The sequence below is a fragment of the Ailuropoda melanoleuca genome, chromosome 1, assembly GCF_002007445.2.
Source record: "Ailuropoda melanoleuca isolate Jingjing chromosome 1, ASM200744v2, whole genome shotgun sequence".
In the NCBI taxonomy this organism is placed as follows: Eukaryota; Metazoa; Chordata; class Mammalia; order Carnivora; family Ursidae; genus Ailuropoda; species Ailuropoda melanoleuca.
In genome coordinates, this window is record NC_048218.1 from 179,335,998 (window position 1) to 179,355,503 (window position 19,506).

At 34.5% G+C, this 19,506-nt stretch overlaps 1 protein-coding gene across 5 annotated transcripts in view; it reads right to left on the reverse strand.

Annotated features, from left to right (window-relative positions):
- The window catches only part of TFEC (transcription factor EC), a 77,826-nt gene extending 61,872 nt beyond the window's left edge, over positions 1-15,954 (reverse strand). Inside the window, exons 1-3 of one of the 5 annotated variants that reach the window (XM_034670930.1) lie at positions 15,809-15,954; positions 12,228-12,347; positions 10,844-10,919 (exon numbers count right to left, since the gene is read on the reverse strand). In XM_034670930.1, coding sequence (XP_034526821.1) covers positions 10,844-10,919; positions 12,228-12,256 — 105 coding nt within the window. In that variant the 5' untranslated portion in view covers positions 12,257-12,347; positions 15,809-15,954. Of the gene's footprint in view, positions 1-10,839; positions 10,920-12,227; positions 12,348-15,808 lie in introns of those variants that run through there. The other 4 variants (XM_034670931.1, XM_034670932.1, XM_034670933.1 and 1 more) reach the window with 4 other exon arrangements.
- Between the last annotated feature and the right edge of the window lie 3,552 nt (positions 15,955-19,506).

The window sequence follows — 19,506 nt, forward strand, 5'->3', positions numbered from 1 at the left end:
CACATCAGGCAATGATTTCTGATTCTAAACTCTATTTTTCCCCCAGATCCTATTGATTTTTTTTCACACATTTTGCAAAGTGTTCCTTTGAAGTTTGTATGTGTTAAACAGTGGAGTAAATCCTCCTTAATTAATTAGTTTTTCCTATTTCTAAAGTTATGTATTCAACCCTTTGATATAGATGTAGACTTATTTTCCTAATCCAAGTGCATTACAACTTTATCAGATCTCAACATTTTAACTGCAATTCCAGAATTCAAAAAGCTCTGAAAATCAGAAGTTTGTTTTTGTTTTTGTTTTAAGTTTGGTGCAAACCCATTCGGTGGCAAAATCAGATCTGAAATAAAGTAAGGCTATTTATAATCTTTCTTTTTCTCACTTACAGCAGATATTCATAGGCATTGCTGCAGATACAATAATGTGTTTTGCCATCTTGGGCCTCTCTATATGTACTACATTACCTTTCAATAATCTGAAATACTTAGAATTCTAAAACACATCTAGCCCTAGGTTTTTGGATAATAGATTTTGTATTCTTTTTGTTTATTGAGTAAATAGCCTGTAGAAAGGACTATGCTATATGTTTTGCATAAATAATATTATTTAATCCTAAATATAATAAATTAAAAAAACTTCATTGGGCCTCCGCAATTATTTTTAAAAACTTCAGCAAATATTGAACTTCGTTTTATTTTCAGAATTTACAATGTATCAAAAATCAAAATTCAAATTGAGCAATATGTTATCTCTTGGGGAAATAATGGCATGAGGAAATGTCCTTACTGATTCAACAGAACAACTGAATGAATGAAAGTTGTGTTTTTCCTTTAAAAAGAAGGAATGGTTCAGGTGTAACATCATATTTTGATATTAGACATATTTGTATGTAGTGCATTTAGCTGTGTTTAAATGAGTTAATACTATTCTCTGAAGCTTTAAGAAGTTTCTCATACAATTAAATTGTCTTCTGTAAATGTAGAAATGTAGATTCAGTAAAATGTCTTAAACTTCTTTTTTTTTTTTAAAGTTTGACTGCATTAAATCTTAAACATTAATATTTATTAGGAGGAGTTTTATAAGTCTTCTTTGCTTCAGAAATCAACAATTGTGTTTAGATGATACTTTATACTTCACAGTTACTTTCAACTTAAAACAAAGCTCTCAGGTAATAGTTAAACCTACTTTTTTCATCTTCAGTATAGTGACCTTAAATCATTTTCATTGTGAAGTTGTAAATGTTCTTTCAAGGATTCAGAGAATAAAGGAGAAACAAGACTGACTTCTTTAAGAGGTCTTGTTTCAAATACCTTGGAAAATCATCAGTGCATTTATTTTTAATTTTACATGTTCTAAAATAGATCCAAAACCAGCAGTGTGAACACCTGGGACAAAATCCAAACCTCCCTATAACACTTGCCATTGTTTGCATCATTCTGTTACAAATGCATTATATTTTTCATTTTTAATATATCTTAATGGTTAGAATGGGGATAATATCAATATATTGTCAACTTATATAGACCGTGTTGTAAAAGAAACTCACAGGCTACTTAAGGTAGCTGAACTTATAACAAAGAAATTCATACATTTTTTTGTGAGAATAAAAGAATCACAAAGGTTTATTCCTGAAAAAAATTCTAAACAATTCAAATGGTTTTATACTATCTCAGGCTTGAAAACTTTTTATGTCTTTTATCTACTTTATGAGTTGATATATGATCATCAATTAATGAAGTCATTTTTATGATAATAAAATGTCATCATTAGAACTGTGGTATTCTAGTCTAACCATTTTCTAAAGAATACGATTGGGGCATTTTAGGTAGTTAAATATTAAAATAATCTAATTGAAAATGAGACTTTGAAATTATTCATTTTGATTGACAAACTGCAGAAAATGGCTTTGTTTCATAAGTACATTTCTATCACTCAATTTTTATAGTTATTACTAGTATTTCTAGAAAAAAAGGGTAAAATCTACATTGTCTCTGTTTTACTTACCTAGTAAATAGGATGATTTCTGGCTCTCTGCGTTTCAAATGCATCTGTTATTACTTTATCTACATTAATCAAATTCCTCCAGTCATCATGCCTTCATGTAGGAAAGGCCTTCAGTTACAGAGTTGTTGCATAGAGTTTCACCTTCCCCTCATCACTGAAGAACAATGGCCCTTTCAAATCAAAGAACCATATTTCCATTGCAAATTTTTTATAGTTATGGAAAGTACATAGCCATAAAACATTACTTTATCAAGAAGACTAATCATAGGACCTCATGGACTAAATGAAAGCCCCAGAATACCATGTAATTGTAGCCACTGTCACATGTGGAATCCAACATTCCAATGGTTTGAGGAAGGACTTTTGTCTTCATTCCACTGATGAAGAAATTGAAACTCAAATGGGTTATTGGACTTGCTCACAATCACACAGGCAAAAAAGTGAACTCCACTTTTTGTCTTTTGATTGCAAGTAGGATATTCTTTCAACTATAACATATTTATTACCAGCTGACAAGGATAATAAAAATTAACTCCAGCCTCCATTATTAGAAAAAGAGGTGTCCTCTATGTGTATACAAGTATCCATTGGCTGACTCCACTCTGGTGGAAAAACCTGTGGAGTTGCTTCCCCACAATTATTTAAGTTTGACTTGGCTCACTCAAGATTTTGTTTTTGTGTTTCACTTTGTCTGTCTTGTAACCATCACATGGTGGAGGATTTGGCTTCATATAGTATGGGATAACGCTACAATTCAAATCTACCATCAGGAAATATTAACTTTAGATGAGTGCTTCTTTTTTTTTTTTTAAGATGTTTTGTTTCACTTTTGTCTTTAGATCTGTGTATTAAATGTACACTGTTCTGAAGAGTCCTAGTCCTCTTCCCCAGGAAGTTTCCTTATGTCATCTTTACTGTTACCTAAATGTTTCTTTCCTGAAAACGTCCAACTCCTTTTCATGATAGAGAACAGGAGGATGAGGAGGGAGGAGGTGAGGAAGGCAGAAAATATTATTTTCAGCTTCACTCATTCTAAATAAATATCATGACAATTTAATCTCTTTAAACTTCTTGCTCTGAGGGATAAATTTAAGAAATAAACAAATTCATAAAAAAGTTGGCAAGAGTTGAAATAACAGAAAACTTCTTCGTAAGATCTTTTTGTGTGTGTCAATTGCTTTTGAAAAAATAACAAAAAACTCAAAATGCTAGTTAATATTGTAGCTTGAAAATATGTGGAAAATATTTACTGTAACTTCAGAGATGAAGATCCAGGATTCTATTTCCATTCTAATTTGAGCAGACAAACCAATTAAAACTTTTTCATTTAAATTTAAAAAGAAAAAATATATATATTTAGAAAATATATTGTTTTAGTCTTTTTAAGTTTTTACCAATTATTTTCAATTATTCCATGGTAGGTAAAATAATGCTTCCCTCACCAAAGGCGCCCATGTCCTAATCTCCAGAACCTGTGGATATGTAACCTTACATTACAAAGGGATTTTGAAGGTGTGATAAAATTAAGGATCAAGGTGCAGCTGAGAGGCTGTGCTGGTCAAGGATCATTAGTTATAACAGGACAATGGGGCAAGAAGTGCTTCTACCAGTGAGAACTGACTGAAATAAGTAAAGCCTGGACAGGGAGGAAACAAAGGCCCAAAGGTGAGAAGATGGAGTAGTCAGTGGATTAAGACTCAATCAGACCAAAGACAAAGTATAAAGAGTAAGAGAGCAAGAAAGCTGGAAGGCTGAGGCCCCAGTTTAGGACACTGGCTCATCCTCTAAAATCCCCTGAACAAGGTACTCCACAATCTGCCCCTGTCAACTTTTACATTTTCATTTTTCCTGTCAGTTGCTCACTACCTCTCGGCTTAAGGAAATTAGCTGACTTCCCCATAAATGTCCCTGCTTCTTAACATGGGGCACTTGTTTGGTGGTGGCAAAAATTCTACCATAAAAGATTTATCAGTAAAGTATACTATTAACCATGCTTCCTCTTCTCAATGGGAAATTATCTCCAAAAATTGCAGCATCAAACATGGTCTTAATTTTCTTCCTTACTGCTTGTAGACTATCTTACAATGACAAAATGGTGGACATTTGTTAACTTTGAATATGATGTTTCCGTGAGACTAAACAAAAAACAGTGATATACTGCATAGATAATTTGGTTTCTAAGTGTTTCCACCATTTAATAATCACCATCATTGTCATAGTTTATTTAAGTCTTCTCTGTCATTGAAACTGAATTTTTAAATATGCAGCCACAAAATTATAGGGTAAGCAGACAACTGCCATGGAATCAAAAGACAATAATAAATAGAAAGAATAGGACACAGTAAACTGTAGTTTATACGGAGCACTTTCTTATCCATTGATCCCTTTTATGATCTCATATTTGGTCCCTTATGATTCCAATCCCTTATTTTATGCATGTTATTGAGGAACTAAGGCTCAGAGAGGTTAACCAAGTTATAGAAGTGGCACAGTTAAAAAATTAATCCACATATGCTTACATTGTACTCTCTTCAAAGTTAAAAAATTATACTAATAATCATAATAACAACAATGGCATAAATTGGTAATAAATATAGTGAGTCAGTAAGTATTGCTTTGTGTCAGGAGCAGAGCTTGGATTACCTTGTTTTAGGTAATCCTCATAGCAAGCCACTGAGGTGAGTAGCCTATTCTCTCCGTAAGAGAAAGTGAAGATAGAGGCTAGGTTAAGGAACTTTGAAGCAAAGCAAAAGTTCAAATCCTCAATGGTCTCACTACTGAGTCTCTGTTTCTCATCAAAGTAATTATTAAAACAAAGCTTTTTGCCTTTCAACTTAACAAATATGTCTTAATTCTTAATACCTTGTGCTGAGGAGGGAACAATGCAACAGGTATCCACATGACTCACTATCAAGGAAGTAAATTTGTGCAATACATTTGCATAGCCTAAGGAAATAATCTTAAATGTGTAAAAACTCTGAAGCATCAAAATGATCATTGAAACATAATTAATAATGATTCTATAATGTACAGAACATATAAAATTTAAGTATATATCCCAATGGCCTCTCGATAGCATTGTTTAAACTGTGAGATTTGATTTCGTTCTCTTTTACTCAGACCAAAGAGCTTTGTTGCTAAAAACATTTAATCATAAAATGACTAGAAAGTATAAACGTTGAAAGCAAAACTAAATTAAGCTTCCTTTCCCTCTATTAATCACAAAATTTTAAAAAATAGAATGATACATCAAATGACTCCAAAGCAAGGGAAAATATGACTATTAAGCAAGCTATTTTAAGAAAAGTGTCATAACTTTAGAGTCCTTACTAACACTGTAGTCCTAACTTCTATCTAATCTCATTATTAAATATATTTAATAGAAGTATATGAGGTAGCATCAAGGTTCTGAACATTTACTAAACATTTCCATGTCCATGAGTAAAGCTAGAATTTTAGGAGGCTTAAAGAGCAGCACATGAATAAGTCTTTCAAACAATAACAGGATATTTCAGATTCTCATGTAAACACATTAGGATACTCAACCAACATAAACCAGACCATATAAAAATGTGCTTACAGCAGACAATAACCTCAATGTGTTCTCCCCATAAAATCCAACACTATCATGTGAGAATAAATTATTCTTTCCATCCTTATAGTGTCGTCTTGCCCAAACCTGGGAGCTCATTTCAAGGTAAATTTCCAAAAGGAACACAAGCATAAATATATAGAGGGGCTTGCTTTCAAAAAGCAGCTCAACTAATAATGTCAACCAGATTCTCTTGCATCTCACCAAGGGTTTTGTTTGGTGTTTTATTTTGATTTTTTTCCTTTCTCTTATAAATATTACTTCTTAGAAAAACTACTATTAGTGGCAAGGTCAACTTGGCCCTTACCACAAGTCACTAATGACTGAATTGGTATCCTGATATCTGAGAAGTCATTTGCTGTCACATATCTATCATCAACCCTTCAGAAGAGTAAGAGAGTATGATGCCTTATTAAGACTTGGCCAAGTTAGGGTGGAGTTTCAATCCTATTGAAGTCTGTATGTGCATAGGGAAAAATGTGATTGTTTTGTAGCCTATAAATATATTGCCAGCTCTAGCAAGCAACAAGACATCTCACTCTAGAAAGTCAAATGCTGCAATGTGTCACTTTCAAACTTCTCTTGCTGGTCCCAGGAAAATAGGTACAGATTTCAAATAAAGTTATTTAAAGTAGATTCTGGTATACAGACACCCACGTCCTCCAAAGTTAAATTTCCCAGTTAGACTGTCTCCAGTCAATCTGACCACTTCAACCTGACAGGCAAGCCAGTCAAATAAGCAGTCACAGTGGGCCAAAAATCTGTCAGAATGGTTTGCTTCACTGGTGATTACTTTTTGACTGACTTGAGCAGTCAAGTTAATCAAAACAGTCAAACCAAGTTTCCCATGTATACATAGTCTTAGCTCTTCCGGTGTTAATAGGTAGGCCTTGTTTATATATTTTAAAGGAGTTTTATTAGGTTACACTGTTTAAGAGAAACAAGTCAAAAATGTTGTGAGCAACTAGTTTGACAATGAGGGCTCTCTTCAAAGTTGGCCATCAGCTTCGGCACTGGGGAGAAAAGGCTCATTGGGCCTGCCCGAGAGCTACAGAAGAGGACAGGGGGAAATGCAGATGAGAGAAAAGCACCATGGAAGCAGGAAGGATCCATATGCCCAGGCCCTAATATTTTTTGGTTAGGGGACTGAGACATGTATCCTGACAAGGGATTGGGCTAGTTGTACTTTTTAAAACTAAATTAAAACACTTAGAAAGAAACCAATGTAGGGTTAGTGACAGAGATGTCACTGTTGACTGGTTTTCCATTTTAATGTGAATAGCCACTTTTGTCAGACGAAGGATAGCTTTAAGATTCCCCTTAATTAATTTATTTTTTTTTATTTTTTTTAAGGATTTTATTTATTTATTTGACAGAGAGACAGCCAACGAGAGAGGGAACACAAGCAGGGGGAGTGGGAGAGGAAGAAGCAGGCTCATAGCGGAGGGGCCTGATGTGGGGCTCGATCCCGGAACACCGGGATCACGCCCTGAGCCGAAGGCAGACGCTTAACCACTGTGCCACCCAGGTGCCTCCCCTTAATTAATTTAAAAACAGAGGTGTAGATCTACAAAGAGCTTCTCAAACTCAATACACGAGAAACAAATAAACAAATCAAAAAATGGGCAGAAGATATGAACAGACAGTTTTCCAATGAAGACATACAAATGGCTAACAGACACATGAAAAAATATTCAAAATCATTAGCCATCAGGGAAATTCAAATCAAAACCACACTGAGATACCACCTTACGCCAGTTAGAATGGCAAAGATAGACAAGGCAAGAAACAACAATTGTTGGAGAGGATGTGGAGAAAGGGGATCCCTCCTACATTGTTGGTGGGAATGCAAGTTGGTACAGCCACTCTGGAAAACAGTGTGGAGGTCCCTTAAAAAGTTAAAAATTGAACTACCCTATGACCCAGCCATTGCACTACTGGGTGTTTACCCCAAAGATACAGACGTAGTAAAGAGAAGGGCCATATGCACCCCAATGTTCATAGCTGCATTGTCCACAATAGCCAAATCATGGAAGGAGCCGAGATGCCCTTCAACAGATGACTGGATTAAGAAGCTGTGGTCCATATATACAATGGAATATTACTCAGCTATCAGAAAGAACGAATTCTCAACATTTGCTGCAACATGGACGGCACTGGAGGAGATAATGCTAAGTGAAATAAGTCAAGCAGAGAAAGACAATTATCATATGATTTCTCTCATCTATGGAACATAAGAACTAGGATGATCGGTAGGGGAAGAAAGGGATAAAGAAGGGGGGGTAATCAGAAGGGGGAATGAAACATGAGAGACTATGGACTCTGAGAAACAAACTGAGGACTTCAGAGGGGAGGGGGGTGGGGGAATGGGATAGACTGGTGATGGGTGGTAAGGGAGGGCACGTATTGCATGGTACACTGGGTGTTATACGCAACTAATGGAGCATTGAACTTTACATCGGAATCTGGGGATGTACTGTAAGGTGACTAACATAATATAATAAAAAATCATTTAAAAAAATAAATAAATAAAAACAGAGGTGAAGGCAATTTAATTTCTCAGCTTACACAAATGACAACTTTAAATTGCAGTCTGATGTTTCAAAAGCACAGTTAGAGTAGCAGTTGGGATTACAAATTTTGGAATCAGCCTACCTGCTTCAAACCTGGGCTCTTCACTGACAAGCTGTGTGTCTTTGGGCCAGTTTCTTCCCAGCATGTAAATACCCTTGTCTGTACAATGGGCACAATAATACTACTCAATTCCCAGAATTGTTCTAATTACCAAATGGCAATGGGAACAAAGCACTTTCAATAGGATAGAGTAAGGAAGACTAGCCATGGAAAGGCATCCGACCAGAGGAAGAAGGTCCAGCTCAAGTTCACCATAACTGTGAGAGCATTTTTTCAAATAAAGTATTTCTATAGAGTACTAGACTGCTTTTACACCAGTGTCTTATGTTTTTTAAGTCTTGTCCCAATTGATAGTTTTATCATTTAATATCCTTATAATTTCTAATAGCAACACTAATAAACATATGGCTAAGGTCTCTAGGTCCTCATTCTATGCTAGCATTAAGCAAGGTGCTTTACCACCACATTCTCATTTATAACCTTGAAACCCAATGAGGTATATCAGGTTTCCACATGAAGAAATTGAGTCTCAATCAAATTACATGACCTGTCTGGAATCAAACAACTGGTCATGACAGAGCTGGTTTTGAAACCTAACCATCTTTAAAACCTACACTCATTCTAATATGTCATGTTTCTAAGTGACCTAAAATATAATAAATATATAATTAAGAATAATGTATATCTGGTTCCTCCAGCAAAGAAGAATAGTTGATATTGAAGATTTGGGACTTCCTAAAGAGAAACATTTGTCTATTGGGCCTCTAAAGGTAGTACAAGTAAACACTGACCTATCATATCCAGAGTTCATGTTCTTTCCCCTTTCTATATTGCCACTTTGAGTTTCAGAACAATAAAACAAAATATCTGGAATACAAAATTCACATATTCCAGAGGACTTAAAGCTGGGCAGGATTTCAAAGACTGGTTGAGTCATCAAATACAAAGTAGAATGCCTTGTTAATTGAAAATCGTTGGAGTGTCAATTAATAAGCTGAAAACTAAACAATAGTTGTGACATCAAGACCATTTCATGCTGTTTTCTTGGGTGATTTTTCTGTCATTAATAGAAGTAGTAATCTCAGATGATAATGTGCACAAAAGTCTTTAGACTCTGAAGGAGCATGAATGAATGATATGGGAAAAGCCCAGGCTTCTAGCTAAAACTCAACATTGGAGGGTGCAATCCAACATACAGGATTAACATCTCAGGAGACTTGCCCGAGGTCAGTTCATCTCTCTGTGATGCCTTATCCTCTAGATGGAAATAAAAACAGTGAACTCTCTTAAATGTGCCCTACGGTCTGATTAAAGATTGAAAAGGTCTCTAAAAATCCACAGTACTCCCAGGGAAAAATGCTAAATATCATTATAATTATTACACCAAATGCCATAATTTGGTCTCCTCAGATTCCCTTTTTATGTAGATTCCATCACACTCTGACTTTTGACTTTTTGCCTCTCTGACCAAATCTCCAATGACAAAGCAAAGGGAAATGTTGAGGCAATTAGTGGGAAATGGAAGCAATTAATTCCCTTTTTTAGTGGAGACCTGGCCTCTGTGAACCAGTTTAACCAAAAATAATCAATGACCTTTCTCTGACCAAACTGAAGGAAATCTACTTGATATTTGTCACTGGTTATCCATCTACTGCTTCAACATAATGAGTCTTTTCACTTTGCCCCTTTCTTTTATGAAATAGAGCCATCTATTCTGGTCCCTTGTTACCTCTGCAACTGCTATTTTTGCAAATCTAATACAGTCAAAGACCTCGTTATCCATGTGTAAGCCTGGAAACCATTTTTAGCATAGCATGGTTTCTGATTTCCCCCAACCTTTCTCCCTTGAACTGTTTCCCCTTCTCTACAATAAAGTTAGGCTCTTATTCAAAATGAATGAAATAGAACAACAAAGATAAAGTTTAAATCTAAAAGTGACCAAAGGGGGGAAAAAATTATATAGTTTACCTAGGCTTAAGCACCATGCAGATCTAGAGCCAAGTCACTGCCCCATCACTTACTCACTGGTACCTTGGACAAGTTACCGATCTTTCAAAAATGGAGATAAGAGCACTTGCCTCAAGGGTATTTTCAGGTTCAAATGGGGTGATACGTGCAAAGCCTTTCACACCTGATGAGAGCCCAATCAGTGTTAACTCTTATCAACTGGAGAAGAGAAGACTACAGGTAATATAGCTGCTTTTGATATTCATGAAAATTCTTCTAAGATGACTGCTACTCAAGCAGGAGTAGTAAACAGCCACTGTCTCCTTTTTATCCTAAAGTAGAGAACTTACTATTTTAGCTTATGCATTTATTTCATAAATTCTTTCCTTTTAGCATATTCTGGAATATTTTTGCTTGCTATTTTGTTGTTGTTGTTTGTTAGTTTTGTCTTTAGACAAATACATCTTAAGCAAAGGGTCAAAAGTTTTGTCATACATGTCTCTGGGTGTGCTCAGTAAGGCTGAATATAAGTGAATTTAGATACTATTTAGTATAACCAGTACTTCATGTTGAAACTAATAGAAATGTGAATGAATTGGCACTACATCCTCAGAAAATATGAAAAAGTATAGATGACCTGTGAAGAAAGGCAAATTAAAAGTTACCTCCCGAATTATGCAGAGTTGCTTCGTTCGGTACTTCATTTTGGTCTGAGAGCTCTGTCCTAAGGCAGAGTCCTCTGAGCCTGTATTCAAGAAAGGATATTGAGAAGAAAAAAAAAAAGGCCAGATATATGAGATAGTAGCTCATGGTTATGTTTCATGCTCTGAAAATCTGTCAGAAATGTGAGATCAAGGATCCCACAGGGAAAAGGAGAGAGGTCCTCCCTTTGGGCTTCGACCTAGATTTCCAATCTTGGAGTTCCCACATCCAATCTAAGTTTGATATCCCAAGAGTGAATTCAGAACTACTCTTCAGGCATATGAGACCAAAACTTCAACACCACCAGACCCCTTGTCCTTCACACTCAGTCCCAGCCCTTGCCCTTCACTCTCCACAACAGATATTAATTCAACTTAGAATATTCAGCACACACACACACACACACACACACACACGGACTTACTCAGAGTCACATGGCAAGTTAGTAGCAAGCTAAAAATGCTGAACTCTGACTTCCCATTTCAGTGTATTCTATCAGCACTAAACCAAGCAACCACAAAGAAATCACTGAATCACTTGCAAATATTTTCTTGGCCCACTGGTTTGGGAGCTAATCCATGTTCAATTTCAGTGGTTATTGCTATAGTGGAAAATGACACAGTCCACCACCTTTGATTTTCTTATGAAGTAGGTTCTATCGTATTTTTAGCAAAGCACTTGCCTTCTGTTCTTGCCAGAGGTACAACCACTTTGCAAAGTATTACCCAGAGGCACATACTTGTCCTTGTTCTCTTAAAGCAGATACAGGAGCACCGTATAAACAAAATCTAAAACTAATGGCTCTAGTCTTTTATCCCCCCAAACTGTGTTCCAAATGGCCAGAGATATCCAGCTAAAACACAATCAGATCAAGCTACTCCTCTTGTTAAAATCCTAAAACCCTTAAAAGCATAGTTATGGTCTGCCCCCATCTTAACTCTCCAGCCCTACTTTATGTTATTCCCCACAATGATCGCAGGCTCTAATCAAAGACCCCTGGATGTGCCATGCTTTTCACAATTCTGCACATGCTAGTCTTTTTGTCTGATGCCTTTCTCCTCTCCTTTGCCTGCCTAAAGAATAGCTAATTATTTTTCAAGGGTTCTTTGAACCCTTCCCAAACCCCCAGACTCAGGGAATTGATACATACTTTTAAAACTTGTCTGTGAGATTAATTGTTGAAATACCTCAAACACTCATTGGCAGGTTCCCTATCTTAGGCATCTGAGTTAGCATCCTTAAAAACTGGTGTTGCGCCTGTTACACTCCTCTACTTATACACCTTCAACTTAACCAACTTCCATAGATATTAACTAAATTATTGTTCAAGACAAAATTGCACATTCCCTACCTTCTCCAGAAGATGATGTCATCAGTCATCTCACTGGGCAGGCTCACCCACTGATTTGCTCCTACTCTAAGAGTTGATATGCTCAGATTTTTCCAAACATGTCCACAATATGTCAAAAGTCTAATAAGGAAAAAAAATGGCTGTTTGCAATAAAAACAACAATAGATGGTTTACAATTGGAGAGCAGAGAGAAAGTAAAGAAGGTTGAATATACTTATGGGAAAAATCTTGAATGATAGGTATAATTATGATGGAAAGAGCAAATCATCCATCATGTGAAAAGAGCCTTGCATATGTGAAGGACAATCATAAGCTATAGAAGGAAAAAGCAATTGTCTAAATGGAGAGAAACATTTGCAAGTATGACTAAAGGCTCAATGCCCTTTTGGCCTAAGATTAATTAAGAAGAAGTCTAAAAGTTTACCAGAGCTTAAAGTCTGATGGTAAAAAATGCTGCTGATAAAATTTCTATTGCAGACTTCAGATTGTTTGGTAGGTTCAAATCCTTTCAAGTCTGTACAGGATCAAAGGGAGCAGAGATTATAAACATCTTAGCTGCTGAGATATTTCTTGCAGACACTAGCTGAGATCATTACCTGTTTATAGGCAGATTTTCAAAGTAGTAGGTACTGGTCTAGATTTTGGGGGGAGTGGGGAAAGATGGTGGATAGAATAAGTTTTTGGCAAAGGGAAGATAAAAGGACACAGCAAAATATCTGATTGAAGAGATAGAGTCCTGGCTCAAATTCTTATTTGGATGGAAATACATCTAAGCAAGCTGCATATCTTTCAGAACTTAATTTGTTCATGTGCATATGAACTTCTGTATTGGAAATATGTTCACAAAATAAGAAATAAATAAAGGAACAGAAGGGAGGGATAGAAGGATTCTCTGGCAGGGTAGAAAAACCCAGAGAGTGAATCACATTGTATTCTAGTACGCAGATGGAATAAGAGGCTTTCAGGAAAGGCAAGAAATGATTTGTAGATACTCTTCCATGGTAACTCTTAGGAATGAACATCAGGGAGCATGGGAATCCTTATTAAAACTCAATCTCTACTTACTAGACTCATTCCCTTCAATTGCTTTTTTTTAGTTCTATTTTTGAAATCTCACTTATTCTTTCAAACCTGAAGAGTTAAAAAGAAAAACAGCAACCTAATGGCTAAGATCATTAGGCCCAATCTCCCATTGTATCCTGAGAACAATTACAACATCCATAACAAGGGTTTTCTCTCCTTGACCAATCCATTCCTTAAACTGGTCACCTGATGAAATTCTACAACCTACCTTACTATTTCACTTTTCAATAATACAGATTCCCCCAATTTTTCTGACCTTTAACATAAACTACCCCGTAATACATTCTCATACCATTCTTTTTTTTTGCTGATGAGTAAGTGGCCACACTTTCCATGCTCCAATGAATACAACTTAATGGAATCACATAATGTTGTATCCACTAAGCCCTCAGAGGCAAAGCGATGTCTGCCAAATCTTTGCTATGTCTCCAAACACCTGCACCCCAACCCACAGACTCCTTAACTAGCTCCTAATTCACAACTCTATAAAATAAGGGCTATTTTTATACATTAGTTTCTTGCTACTCATTCTTTCTATGAAACTACTGTTAAGCTCTCCCCTCAGAGCTCATGTTTTTGAGGACACTTGTGGTTCTTCAAGCTTTCCTCATACATCCTCAGCTCTATGCTTCACAGACTCTTTTTCCTGATCTTAGTAAACACAATCAGTAAAACCTAAGCAGGGAACTATATGCTGCACTCTACATTTGTTTTGCTTGCAAATTAGCATAAAATTTGCGATCTGCTAATAGTAAACACCACCTCTTTAGATCTGCTATCACTCTGCTGCTTAATCCAGTATTTCTTACTAAAAGAGTTAAATTTATCTCCATAAGAATCTGGCATGTCTAACTGACTTCAGAAAATTTGATTTGTACATTGATTTCCAAAGAGTTGAATGATTCCATTTCCACATGTATAATTATGATTATTGTTTTATCAGTATCCATTGTTATCCCCTTTGAATCGTATTTCATTAGATTATTTGAAACAATTGTTTAAGAATATTTCATTTCTTTCGGTTTCTTCTTTCCTGTTTCTCCTTTTTGACTATTCAAACCTCTGTTTTCAAAATTGTTTTCTATTTCCACTGTGTTAATTACTACAGTTTCTGAAAATTTAACTTATGCTAGATACTTACATCATATTTAAATGTCTCATTATCATTTTGGTTATCTAGACCTTAAAACAAACCCTGTGCCACAGTCATTAAAATTAAGCTGATGCTTAAGAAACATTTTTCAACTTGTTTCATTTTTGACATCAGCTCCAAGTTTCAGTTCAACAAAATATACTCATTTAGCTGTTCTACTGCTTTGTAATGAAACTGAAAATTTTAAAAATAATATTAAAAATAATCAAAAACAAAAAAAAAATAGACAACATGGAAATTATATATATTTCATTTGTTTTAATAGTGAAAAAAACCTTTTTATTCTCAAAATGGAGAACACAGATTTGGCCTATTTAAGGTAGTTTCCACCAAAAAAGTAAAAGATTTAGTAGTCATTCAAAAGTGACTTGAAAATGTAAAGTTATGCTTAGATTCAGCTAAAATAGAAGTGAAGCAGAATGGTCTGAATAATTTTGATAAGAAACTCCCATTCTGTTTCAGTTTGCTTTGTTGACCCAGTCTCTGAATAGGGAAGAACTGTGAAGGTTATTTTAGTGTCAATGTTAAATGAAGTTTCCAGTAAATAAGTTACTAATTAAGCTACCTGAAATGAATTAAAGATTACTTCAGGTTTATTTTTTTCTCAAAATGTCTATTCCCAATGAGACATTTTAAGGCAATATTGAAAGTATGGGATTATAATTCACAGAAACAAATATGTAAGAAATGGATGTGTACATATATGTATGTATACAGATATATACATAATCTTCACGTCCCTACCACAACTCTACTAATTATAACAACTGAAAACTATGACTACAAAAAGTTATTGCTTTCAGATATTTGACATCTCCTACACAAATTTTTCAGATCCAAATCTTCATTTAAAAAACCAGAATAATTTTTAACACTGGAAAAATAATATACACTAAAGTACTATGTAGTGTTAATTCAGCTATGAACAGAACTCGTATTTTCTTACTGTTAAAAGCCAATAAGATATATATTGCTAAAATGTAAACAGAAATTAACATTTACTCATAACATATAAGATGCAATAAAATGTTAAATCGGTACAGTTTAGTAAATACCCAAGAATATTAAACCAGAAAAAGAATTTGCTTTGCTTATCATGTATTAAAACAGTGATTTCTACATCTTGATTGAAAATAAGACATTAATAAAGTTTCAGATATATTTTACCTAAATTATAGCAAATCACAGCTCAACTACTCTAATATCATGATACCTAATGATCATGCAAGATGAAACCATAATTATAAGCAAGCCACACATATCAAAATAAAATAAATATTGATTAGACTTGTCTTCATAGTTTGTTTAAAGTACAGAAAATTAACCTGCCAGTTTAGTTACCTACCAGCAATGATTGGATTCTATCAGTGTTATCACCTCTATAAGCAGCACCAAATCATAATCCCTCTTCCCATAACATAAGCACCTTGCCAAAAGAGACAACCAGAGTAAATGATCTGATCATGAATAATGAATAGTTAGGGCTGGTTGGAATCCACTTAGTTGAGGAAAGAGAAAAGAGAAGTGGCTCATTAGGGCATTTCCTGAAACTTGGTTGGAATTTCAGTTAAGGAAGAAGAAATGACACAGCAGTTTCAACTAGGGGAGACTTCCTTTCTTTATCTGAAATATGCTACCAATTTGAGAAACAGCACTCCAACAAAACTACTCCACAGTAATGTGGCCACAGTAAAAGCTCTCGTTGATCCTGTTATTGCCCTGTAATTAACATTTCTTCCCAGAATATACACAAGCAGTGCGTGGTTGTTATCAAAATGGACTAAGATCCCACATCTATTGCAACATGTTAAGTCTCACATTTAACAGTTCTTCAACAAACTGCCCTGCACCAATTTTCAGGTTTTAAGAATTGCAGTTTTGTTTAGAGTGTTAATAGATTTTGAGTTTTTGCATCAGGCCATCAAATTTCCCATATTTCATATAGTCACATTTACCTTACATGTGATTTTACACTCAAAATGACTCCAGGATAATTTTCATCTTGTCCAAGAATATTTTATCTTCCTATGTAGATGGAAGATCTATAATTCAGCTTATAAAATTTCAAATAATTTTTTTTCATATTCTAGTGTAATCTATATTTTTAAGGAACATGAGCAGTGGATACTCACTGCCTTTACAAATGAAACTTTTTAAAAGGTTTCATTTTATGTATTAGTTATCTGCATGAACTTAAAAATCTAAAGATGCAATTTTGTTCCCACACTATACATATAAAATTATAAAAAATTAAAAAATTATAAAAAATACTGAGAAAACTACATTTATTCTATAACACTAACACCATTTGCTTACTTTATCTAAATCTATATTTTAAAACAATATATGAAGCAAAACATTCCCATTAATTACTGAAGTTTAATGCAAAGGTTACATTCAAATTTCTCTAGCCTTTGTGCTTTAAAAATTCATGCAATTAAATTGACATTTATGTTTTTCAAGGAGTGGAAGTTATGTGAAAATATCTCAGCATTTTATATCTTGCTTAAAGAATCACAAAATTATTAAGAAAAAGTTCTCTCATTGTCAATAGCAAAGTTTTGAGTCATCTTACATTTTCTGATGATGTTATCATACATTTAAATCTCTGAGGTGATGGGAAGGAGTAAATACTTAATTTAGAGTAAAACTCAGATTAATATTAGAAATAAAAAATAAGATTGATAAGAAACTTGTTAAGAAAGAGAAACACTTGGGACTTTAACTCATATTAGAAACTAGTTTAGATTGAATTGCAGTTTAAAATACACTTTTGTGACTCAGAAGGTAAGGTTTGAAGTAGTATTACTATATGGGCATACATTTTGGTTTCAAAAAGTTGTAAATGCACACATGGTATATACATCTGAAGAAATAGGCACCTATGTGTTAACAGTGTTTATCTCTTAAAGTGGTCCAACAGAATAGTTAAGTTAAAAAAAATTTTTTTTACCTATATTTCTATACTTTATATAATAAACATGTATGTTTTTGGACTAAAATGCAGTGTTAATGTAAAAAGTAGGTTATACATCAAAACTCTTAGGGATAGTATACTACTTGTGTGATACTGCATTCATAGAAATACATGGGGGCACAAGGGTGGCTCAGTGGTTAAGCCTCCAACTCTTGATTTCTGCTCAGGTCATGATCTCAGGGTCATGCAGTCAAGCCCTCATAGGGCTCCACCGCTGTGCTCAACACAGAGCCTGCTTGTCCCTCTCCCTCTGCTCCTTCCCCTGCTCTCATTCTCTCTCTCTCTCATAAATAAATAAAATCCTTTAAAAAAAATACATGTTTGGTCTTCACCCTTGGTTCCTGATACGGTGAGAGGAGCAACTTTTTAAATTCATAATAAGTCCCTTTCAAACATGTATGGCTTTATGTTAATGAGGTAACTTGCTGGGCCCCTAAATAGCTTCAGGCTGGGGGCTGGTTGCCAGAGGAACCAACCATGTGACTAGAGGGTTATCTTTCTAAGTCAGAGATTTGATCATTTTATTGTCCTTATCTATAACTATCAGAAACTTCCTACTGCTTAAACTTTGAATCCAAATTCCCTAAAAGAGCTTATAAAAGTCTTTACAACCAAATCTGAGTCTGGACTTCAAGCTTTATTAGAAACATCCTCCTTTCCTTCTGCTTAGAAGGTCTTGCCGCAAGAATCCCCTTTTTCCAAAGTCTAGATCATATCTGACCTTCTGTCTGATAAGAACTGAAAGAAAGAAGAAAGAAAGAAACAAACAAACAAACAAGCTAAATGTACTTATGTGTATGTGTGAACAGATGGAACTTTACACATATTTCTATGGTGTTAATATCAATATATTTTAATACCAAATACATTTATAAATTCAATATAATATCCATCAAAATTCTAGTTGCATTCTATGGTTATTTCTATTATTATTTAACTAAGAATAATAAATAAAAAACATAGGCAACATATTTTTAAAATAAAAATAGTAAGTACTTGAAAAATAAGATATTGAACACATTATGAAACTACACTAACTAAAACAGTTTACTGCTGATATATAATAGAAAACTTAAATCTTCTGCATTTTTGGAATTTTAGTATATATTGAAGGTTGTATGTTACATTAGTAGGAAACTGATATATTCTTCAATAAATACTCTAAGGGTAAATGACTAACAATTTATTGAGAGAAAAAGAAGGCAGGAGAAGTAGAGAGAGAGAGAAACCCAGACCTCTACTACACCAAAAATCTAATTTTAAAATCTTAAAGATTTAAATATAAAAATTTCAAAACATCATTTAGAAAAATGTGAGTGATTATTTTATAACCCACAGAGTAAGGGTTATAACAATAAAGAAATCTCCAACATATTTGATTACATAAATATCAAAAACTCGCTAAGAAAAGAAGTATTTTTTTATAATTTGACAAAACAAAAACTGGGAAAATGCTTTTTCGTCTGTAGCTACAGAACATAATATGTAGTTAATTGTCACCACTGCATTATAAATGTTTCATTATTTTCTTTTTTTGTCTTCTTACCTGGAAATGTGTTTATTGCTGGATTGGATTATAACATTTTCTTCTTTTATTAGTGGTGATTCTTAGCTTTATGACACTGAAAATTATGTAAACTACACATCTCTAACTTATCCTAGGCAGGGAGTAAAGAATCTAGGATACTCATCCTCGCCAAATCTATCAATCACTGTTTTCAGGCTGCCTCCAAGGAAAATTCCCAGACACATCCTGCCCAAGTTACACGCAAGCAAAGTGGATTCTGTCACACTGAGGGCAGCCCTCTGACAAAACTCCCATTGCAGACTGTTGGAAGACAAGCGGTCATTCACTGAAACAGTAAGGGAGATGTGGAAGTAGAGATAACACCAACAGTCTCTGCTCCAAGGACTTAGAATTGGTGCCCTCATGCTGTAGACAGTCTATATTAAATACTAAACCTTCATGCTCTTTACATTAACTTTCCCATCTAAACTAATACCATATTTGTTTATTTACTCATTTGCTAATAAGTTGCTATTGACTGCCTACAATTTATCAGGTA